At 38.0% G+C, this 10114-nt stretch overlaps 1 protein-coding gene across 1 annotated transcript in view; it reads left to right on the top strand.

The window, feature by feature from the left end:
• Positions 1-10114, top strand: part of zdhhc9 (zDHHC palmitoyltransferase 9) — a 31975-nt gene that overhangs the window by 16800 nt on the left and 5061 nt on the right. Inside the window, exons 4-8 of the mRNA XM_014004286.1 lie at positions 2901-3038; positions 3145-3193; positions 3468-3570; positions 9470-9573; positions 9746-9842. Coding sequence (XP_013859740.1) covers positions 2901-3038; positions 3145-3193; positions 3468-3570; positions 9470-9573; positions 9746-9842 — 491 coding nt within the window. The remainder of the gene's footprint in view (positions 1-2900; positions 3039-3144; positions 3194-3467; positions 3571-9469; positions 9574-9745; positions 9843-10114) is intronic.

Raw genomic sequence — 10114 nt, 5'->3', positions numbered from 1 at the left:
AAATACAAGTGTGTGTGTGTGTGTGTGTGTGTGTGTGTGTGTGTGTGTGTGTGTGTGTGTGTTGCTGCATCATCTCAGTGCTGCAGAAGAACAGGGATCCAGCTGCTGATAATGGTGGAATGTGTCTGAAAGAAGCCGTAGAGTCAAACAGTCAGGCCTCAGTTTGAGAATAGATGCTCAGTCATTGTGAACACTGGTTCATCTGTGTCCACCTGCTGTGGGCACACACACACACACACACACACACACAAACCTAGCGCTACACTGCTGCAGCGTCTGTTAGCCTATAATCTCAAGGTGCAGGTTAGTTGATTTTTCTGGACCAGCACATTTCATTTGAAAGAAGTTTTTTGCGGTCAAAATGCAGTTTAAATGTTCAGGCTGCTCACAGAAGAAATGGAAAACCAGTTTAATTATTAAGCGAGTGCGGAGCTTGCAGCTTTATAACATCGACCGGGCGGYGTGGAGGATTATGGTCCTGCTGCACTCTGAGTGCAGTTTAAAAACCTGCGCGGCTCGGGACAGACGTTGGCAGCAGTCAGCAGTCCTGCTCGCCTCTCTGTGGGGTTTGTTTGATGTTGAGCACAACGCTCGACATCAGTCTCTGCAAACTCGCTTATTACAACTAAAAACACACACCAGGTGAGGACAGGCATGAACTGAAGGTGTTAAACAGTTGATGTGTGATATAAACACTAAAGAATACTAATCATTCTCCAAACGATGTTCAGTCTGTTATGAAATGGGGGTAAAATTTTCCAATTATCCAAACATAAATTTGGCTCATTATAAACCAACAAATCAGAAAAAAGGGACTTTGTTTGAAGCCTGCTTGTGTTTTAGCAGCTTACTGTCACACAATCTGTTGCACAGAAGGAAATAAAATAAATCTGAATGAACATTTTCTCTCCTGTCTCTACTTTCAGCTCTTCTAGGACTGGAATCATCGTATCATTAGTGATGCATCATGTTAAATAGAGGATCTTTGGTTGCAATTTTTGCTGTTCTGAGGGTCAAACCTGCCCTTTGACTTTCCACCGTAAAGTTCTTCTCATTGTTTATTTTTAACTCTGGAGATTAGACTTAAAATAGTTTTATGATAAACCATGTAACCATCAGTATAGAAGTAGGGCTGCGCAGTGATAGACGGTGGAAACAATATGAAGTTGGCCTACGGTCRAAATKTACCCTCTACTCTCCTGTCAGCAGTCACATCATCGCACCTGTGTCAACATGGCTGCGAGTGCAGAGACAACTGAGCWGGAGGAGTTTGAAATATAATGTAGAAATATAGCGTTTTTAAAACGTGTATAGAGAGAATAAATCCTCAACATTTCCCCCTCCCACTGTAGAAAAGTTATGTCGTGCCGTCGTGTTGTGGGATCATTTCCTCCCTCCCTCCTGCTGCACGTCGCGCAGAGCGAAGCATTAACAACTGTAATATTTCACACCCAAGTTGTTGTAGAAAAAACTTTTTATGTATTTTTACTCAGAGATGATTTAAAAAAAAAACGACGTGGACAATTCGTTCAGTCATAAATCCTTCTTGCTGATGTGTCGCTTCTGCTCTGATGATGAAGAYGAGAGCGCAGCAGAGCAGCAGCCGATAAGTTCAGCAGGCAGAAGCTCATTGTATGGCAGGCAGATATTACATTTATTTGGCGTCACCACACTGACATTCCAGTTATCTGAAATAGTTTTATAACAGGACTGTGCAGCTTAAGGTCCCGTCACACTATAAAATTTTAGGCAATTTATGCCAACTTAGCATTTTTTAATGTCTAAATGACTAATTTYACTTGAAGTACTGGTTATAACATCCACTTTATTTTGATATTGTTGAAAATTTGAGAAATGTTTTTGTTTGTTGTTAAAACCGTTTTGCAATATGTATAAAACATTCTTTTGTACTTCTGTTATGTTCATTTGAACTACAGCAAAAAAGCTGGGTTTGATTATGATTAGTTTTCTGCAAAATAAATGCTCTAAAAATTACATTATTTTTGCTTTTTATGATAATTTTCTACCGTGATATATATCGTTACCATGAAGGGATTCAATTTATACCGTGATATGTATTTGAGGTCATACCGCCCAGCCTTATATAGAAGAATATATTCTTCCCATAAAACATGATCATTTCTGGCTAAAAATGACCTTTTGTTGCTTTTTTTTATTCAGAACAAAAGTCAAAAGGAAAATATTCAGCTTCTGACAAATTGGCTGAAATTTCACCTGGAGTTTGAGCAACAAGTGCAAACCTATCAATTCAATGTGATTTCAATAGAAGAGAAGCGTCCGGGTCGCAGGTTTATTCAAGTGAAACGTTGAGGTTGCTGTGGAAAACGCCGTTGGAATTTAACAAATTTAACCAGTAAATTTTATGTTGAAATACAGCTTTGATTCTTTTCAGGGACACCAGGAAATCCCAGGAAGTTCAACATTTCTCAGCTTTGGATAAATAAATAAAGTACACAAAAGAGGAATGTGTAAAATTGCAGGTTGGCCTTCCTGGACTGTGACGTCTCAAATTTTATCTCCAGCTCGATCGGCAAAATTTAAATATTCAACTCTAAAAACAACAAAACCAGTTTAAATTCTCGTGTCGTTCTACAAACAATGATTCATTTTGTTCGAGCTTCTCTGGTTTTTGTCTTGTTCTTGTGAAACTCCATCTGCGGAGCTGCTGCAGAGAGAAGTGTGTGGAAATGTTTACCTCTGTTGTTCATTTGACCCTCTGGCCTCCTTCTGTCTGGCTTTGCTCCAAGTGATAGAGGAGGACAAACAGAAAAGTTTTCTATATTTGGACTGGAGGATTACAGGCGCTCACGCAGCAGAGGGGTTTTATTTTTGGCACATCCAGTTTCTAAAATCACTTGCATCCTTGTATTTGTTTTCAGACCGTTTTGATCACCACTGTCCATGGGTGGGCAACTGCGTGGGCAAGAGGAACTACAGATACTTCTACCTGTTCACCCTGACCCTGTCCCTGCTCACCATTTACATCTTCACCTTCAACATCGTCCACGTCGTCATGCGTGAGTGAACTGACTTTTAGTTGATTTCAGGAACAGAATGTGTAATATGTTAGAATTGTACCTTAGGAAGTGCTGTAAGTATAAAAATGTTTCTGTTTTGTTACAGGCTCAGTTGATCAAGGCTTTTTGAACACATTGAAGGAAACACCTGGAACATATCCTTTAAATGCAAATTCTGAAGAACATTATGCTCAAATGTCTCCATCCTGATCTAAACCTGTTCAGCAACTGTTGAACTTATGTTTTTGTACACTAAATGTAAGAAGCTCAAATATCTGTGTTCCTGATTTTCCTCCTTTATTTTTCCACTGACGTTGGTTGGTTTAATTTAAGTTGTGTAATCTTGTGTTYAACCTTCTGTTCTCTGTTTAATCAGCGTGTTAGTCAGGTAGGAAACAGGTGTTGCTGTTTTCTTTAACTCAGACTCACGGTGCTGGAGGTGCTGGTGTGCTTCTTCACCCTGTGGTCAGTGGTGGGACTGACCGGCTTCCACACCTACCTGATCTCCCTCAACCAGACCACCAACGAGGACGTGAGTTCATCAAAACACRTTAGAAATATAATATAAAATTTAGTTATTTGAAGTGCCTGTGACGTGCCTATCCATGAAATACAAAAAGTCAAAGAAAATCTATTTATATTTAAGAAACTTGGCAAATTACACATGACTTGACCCATTATGTCACATAGTTGGCATATTTTTTTTTTGAATTTGACTCAGTTAAAGTGAAACAGGACGTGACATCAAAGGGGAACTCTTTGAGAAAGAAAACTCCCTGGTTTTTGTTTATTGAAACAATATTATTTGAATTATGRCTSTTTMTCATCTGTCTGTGATGGTGATTAAAATAATCTGAAGAAACATCAGAGTCTTCTCTGCAGTCTGTGCTGTTAGCCATTTTAGCAACACTCTGTTTACATTCAGACATTCCCCTTTGACATCACTTCCTGTTTGACATCACTTCCTGTTTCTTTACATGTGAATATCTCAACAACTGTTCATCTTGGCGGCATGAAATCTTTTTTACAATATGTTATCAGTGTTGTCTTTCCAAAAATATATTTGTATTTATTATTAAAATTTGATGTCACAGGCCCTTTAAAGCTCCTTAGATATTGTATGTGTTGGGGATGACTCTCAGCTAGTTCTAAACCAAAACATTAGCTGAAAATCTTCACCTTTAACTGTGATCTATTTCTGATGGAAAATATATAATCTATAAACCTTGAAAATCTACAGTATTAGTGGTGGGCATGGTTCCGCTAATAAGCTAAGAGTGGAACAAATTTTTTGTTCAGCGGATTATTTTCACTAACTTTTTGGTTAGCTGTGCCCACCACTGAGTATTTTTTAAGTTTTTTTTTAATGTAGCTGTAAATGTTAATGATTAGCAGAAGATTTGAAGCAAGATTCTGAAATGTTTGCTTATTGTGAAGACAGAAAACAAGAGGTTTCATTTCCACTCTTTGCTCAATCTAAGTGGTTTGTAAACACTAACGGATCCCATCTGGGTGTAACTTGGGAGATKATTATTTTCTGTCATGCTGGAGCTGTTTTCATCGGTGGCACGAGTCTCTTACAAATAAATATTTCACCATCTGCCCAGATGAAGTCTGTGACGTCCTCTGATGGACTGTCTTCTGTCTGTAGCGTGTCCATGTTTGGACAAGAGTCCTGATGCGAGTCTGCTTATGATCACAAATGCCAAATCCAAACRTCCTGACAGAATTTCATGATGTCAGAGTTTATTCTGCTGTTTTCATATTTAGGGTAACTTCTGTTTCTTTGTGGTGGCCATTGTCCCCTCAGCACACTCCATTGTGTCCCCCAGTTTYAAAAATTGATTTTGGTAATTTTGCTTAGATGCTAGTAGTGGGTACGGTTGTGCTAACAGCTAATAGCGGAGCAATTTTTTTTTAAAATTTGGTGGATTAGCTTTTTCTCTAACTTTGAAAAATGTTAATGGACTATTAGCTTCTGCTAAATTATGTTTTTCCAACTTTAAGACAGCTAACAGCTACCTAACATCAACAGGTCTGAGTCAGTCAGTTTTTAGCTGGAAGGAGACAAAGTCGTGTGACAAAGACCAAGAGACAGTCATCTTAGCAGTTAGCAGTTTAGCGTTAGCAAATCTAACATTTTGGCTAGCTGTATCCACCACTGATAGATTCTAAAAACTCATTTTTCTTTTTGTTTATTTGTAGTTTATGACTACTGTTTCTACAACGGAGCATTAGGGCCACACAACAAGATTATTTTTAAATTACAAGAAAAAAATCGTATTACAACATTAAAGTCTTGTGAAAATAAAGTCATAGTATTATGAGAATAACCTGTAATATTATGAGATTAAAGTCATAATATTCTTGCCTTTACATGTAAAAGCATGCAKTTATCACTGCATTAAAATGAGGAAGGTTGAGCAACTTGTCAAGTTGTTCCTTAGTATTGCTTAAAATAAATAGTTAATTTTTAGCACATTAGCATCAAATTATCAGTAGTAGGACTTGGAAATTGTGCGAACGACTATATGTTAATCTGAAGCATGCACTGACAGATTTAGTCGTCACATAGCTATAATCTAACAGTAACCCAAGTCATCGTGGACTACTTTATAAACACAGACACATGGGTTTATACTGAATGAGTGGGGAAAAAATAAGGAGGGAATGAGGAATGGGAAATGGAAACGTCATGTAAGATGATTTTTTTCATAATATTATGACTTTTTTTCTTGTAATATTTTGACTTTAATCTTGTAATATTTTGACTTTATTCTCGTAAAATTACGACTTTATTCTTGTAATATTATGACTTTATTTTCATAAAATCACAACTTTAATCCCGTAATTTTATGACTTTATTCTCGTAAAATTACGACTTTAATCTTGTAAAATCATGACTTTATTCTCGTAAAATTACGACTTTAATCTTGTAAAATCATGACTTTATTCTCGTAAAATTACGACTTTAATCTTGTAAAATCATGACTTTATTCTCATAAAATTACAACTTTAATCCCGTAATTTTATGACTTTATTCTCGTAAAATTATGACTTTATTCTCGTAAAATTACGACTTTAATCTTGTAAAATCATGACTTTATTCTCATAAAATTACAACTTTAATCTCATCATATTATGACCATATTCTCGTAATAATAATAATAATAATAATAATAAAAACATCTCGTTGTGTGACCCTAATACTCAGTTGTTTCAGCATCCAGCTTGAAGCAACACTTTTTTTGTTTAATTGAATCATAGTGAATGTGTTTCAGTGAGAGTGGGCGGCTGTGAGCAACAAATAACTGTAAAACCAAAATACCAAGTCTAAAACCTAATGCCTACGTTTTTTGTAGGTTTTAAATAGTTGTAAACATTAGCACACAGATCATAGACGTCTTACGGCTGAAAGCTTCTGCTGCTTTTATTTGAAGAACAAAAGACATAAAACGACATATTTTTAAAACCCACGTCCTTAAATAAAGCGATCAGGACAGCTGTCTTCATACGGCTGGAAAGACAAACATACATCATCGAGGAGTAAACGCTGTGTTTTCTATGACAACAGAGATGTTTCTGTGGCAACAGCAGAGCTGAAGGACACAGGGCTGGTAAAGTGTAAGCTTGGTAAATGAGGCTGTTGTAAAGTAAAAGGGAAGCTGATGTAAAAATAAACCAACCACACAATTTTACTCAGAATAGAACCACAGGTTATTTTATAGTTTACATTATTTTTTAGTTTAATGTCTGCATGTCCTTGAGTTCTTGTTTTTTTTTTTCTTGACTGTCAGGTGCAGTTTTTTTTTTCTGAGCCTTTTTGCCCCATCGTCTAGTAAATCAGCTCAAAGCTAAAAGCAGCACTTGGACGTCTCTGCGGGTTTATCTAATGATCTAAAAATAAAAATACACAAATAGCTTCTATTCGTATTAAAAGTACGGACAGATCTGACTCCCTGGTTTCCGTCTCTCACCGTGGCGGCTGCGTTTAGTCGCTTCGCGGGGCCRAAACGAGGACAAGAAATCGATTGATTTCAGCTGCGTTAAGACATTTTTAGTGACAACACCCAGAGATGAGCGTGCTCGTTAATCTAGGGTGATGTAAAGCAGATGATGAGTGGCCGAAGGTGAGGGATGCTGCGTGACKGGAAGCAGCGGCACTGATGGTGGAAGAAAACGAGCGCTCTCGTATTTTGTTATGATGATTAATTTATAGTTTCCTTATTTCTTTCCGGTGGGATGGCTGACCTAGTTTTTTTTTCTTTTTTCTTTTAATCAGTAATGAACCTCTGCTGCAGCTACAGTGTGACTTTTGCTTCAGGTGTTTGAGACCGTTGCTGCTGTCAGCGTGTGTTTCAGCCTCTGATGGACCTAATAATAGATGCATCGATACTGCAGGGGCTGGGAACACAGCCAGATACCCTGCTGCGAGGGAGCAGAGAGGAGACGGAGAACACACTCTGAATGTTATCCAGTAGCTGCTCTGGGTTCTCATAAACGGCACGTGCAGGCAGGTGTCTCATTGTGTCCTGCAGGTTCACAGAGACCTGCGGCGCCGAGACACCTTCTGCAGGATGATGACCCACTTATACAGAACACAGCAAACAGCCTAAACCTGCGACTCAGTCAGTTCACRCTGAACTCTGACAAGATCAAACACAGATGAGCTTATTCAGCTTTCACTCGTTTTCCCAGACCTATAGAATATTTAGACCAGATTTGCATCCATCAAACGTAAAAATCACCGAAGTGGAGCAGCAGGCGGCCACTTAAAGGTCCAGTAGCGATCAACTTTTTATGTCTTTTAGCAAAATATCAGAAAAACCACCAGACAGATTTTACTGAAACCTTTAAAAAGTTATCTATAATTAACTTTTGACAGTGGTGGGCACAGCTAACCAAAACGATAGATAGATAGATAGATAGATAGATAGATAGATAGATACTTTATTGATCCCCTTGGGGAAATTTAAAAATTCTCTGCTTTTCACTCATCATACATGTGAGAACTGAGCACACACATGGAGCAGTGTTAACTGAATATTTATTTTTTTTAACTGCTAAAGCACCAACTAAAAATCCTATCTTTGCTAATGCTAAACTGCTAAACAGGTTAAAGTTATAGCAGAAGCTAATATTGACAGATAACCGCTAACTTAAACCTCCAAGCTGTCAGTACTGGGGGCAAAATTACACATCATGTTTTTAATAAAAGGCTAAAACAAACAAGAACAAATGTGAGTTTTGTTAGAGGTTGTAAAGTTTTCTGAACTAAATTTAGCAGTAACTAATTAGTCCCCAAAAGGTTTTATTTTATTTCTTTCTTGGCTAAATTGTTATAAGAGACAGGAACAAACGTATGAGTTTTGTTAGCGGGCTTAAATTTATTGGAAGCAAATTGGTTCGCTAATTGTTTTCAAAGTTTCAAAATCTGTTAAAGAAAATAAAATTAGCTTCTCCGTTAGCCGTTAGCGGATTAGCAGAACAACGTCTACTATGGCTTTTGTGGCCAATTCAATTCAAGACCGTCAGTACAGCTAATCCACATAAGCCCATCTAAAATATCTCAAACTCTGTTAGTTTTACAGATATTGCGCTCAAATATGATGTTGCTGCGAGTCAGATTCAACTTTATTGTTATTACACAGGTCACGGGTCCAATGACATGCAGATTACCTCAGAGTGCACAATAAGCTGTAATAAAGTAATTTTTAACCCTGAGAYATGAAAAAGTATCTGTCTTTACAAATCTCTGTTGCTCCATGTGTTCAGATATGAATCACTTCTCAGGCTCAAGTCACAAAAATGTAAAAAAAAAATAAACTTAACGTGGCTGTTATTGTGTCTTAAACAAGGATTTTAAAATTTGAGAGGATTTATTTCTTTTCTGAGCACGAGGGAATCTAAAAAAAGACTTAAAAAAGCATCTAAATATTTTTGTAATTTATTGTTTCAGACATAAAAATTTTAACCTCCATAAAATAGAAGTGATGTCATGCTGGGATGTCTGTATGTATTTCTAAAAGAAGTGTAATTTTAGTGTCAAAACTAGAGAAAATGCAGCTCATGAAGCTTGTTTACATGACGATAATGAGCTCAATACATTTTTCATCTTCGCCGGGCAGTAAGAGTATCCAACACCCAGAAAAAGGTTTTCGTCGTAGAGTATGGATTCTGGGAACTAATTACAGGAGTGGTTTTAATCGCTTGATGTTCCCATTAAACCCAGAATCATTAAACCCTTACAGTACAAGATAAATTTTAGTGGGTCAAACCAAGCCGGTGGGAATAACGTCTAAAGATGGAAGTAAGCCTTTAAATAAAGCATCAGCAGGAGCGTCTTTATGAGCGCCAACAGGCAGGGGAGCTGATGTTTGGGGAGATGTTGCCCAGCTGATGGACGCTGTGATCCGTTTTGTTTTGTCCAGATTAAAGGGTCCTGGTCGGGCAAGAACAGAATCCAGAACCCGTACAGCCACAAGAACATCATCAAAAACTGCTGCGAGGTCTTGTGCGGACCGACGTACCCGAGGTATTTAGAGTTCTTTACCGTCCATCTTGTTTTTATGTCACGGTTAATGTCTTTTCTTTTCATACTGTGTCATCAGCATCAGATTAGACTTTTAGATTTCTCCCTGGTTCTGATCTGTAAAAAAAAAAAAAAAGCAGCTCCCAGAGCAACTCACTGTCTCGTCTGTCTCCAGTGTCCTGGACAGACGGGGAATGATGCAAGAGGACTCGCCTGTTTTTGCAAACGGGGAAGCTCCCTCCTCCTTTAACAACCCGATTCCACAAACCACGGTGAGCACACACACACAGGTTCGCCCAGCTATACATTTGGGGACATTCTATTGACTTCCATTACATTTCTACAGCCTAACCCTGACCACAAACCCTAAGGCTAACCTCACAGGTACCTACCTGACCCTAAAACTAACCTAAACTCAATTCACACCTTGGTCCTAAACCCAACCCCCAACCAACCAATGGCATTTAAACCAAATAGGGACTCGACTTTTGTCCCCAAATAAAAGTCACCACACACACACACACACACACACACACACACACAC

This window comes from Austrofundulus limnaeus, unplaced genomic scaffold (genome assembly GCF_001266775.1).
Source record: "Austrofundulus limnaeus strain Quisiro unplaced genomic scaffold, Austrofundulus_limnaeus-1.0 Scaffold1, whole genome shotgun sequence".
NCBI classification, from domain to species: Eukaryota; Metazoa; Chordata; class Actinopteri; order Cyprinodontiformes; family Rivulidae; genus Austrofundulus; species Austrofundulus limnaeus.
The sequence above is the reverse complement of the archived record's forward strand: the minus strand, read 5'-3'. Positions and strand labels throughout refer to the sequence as shown.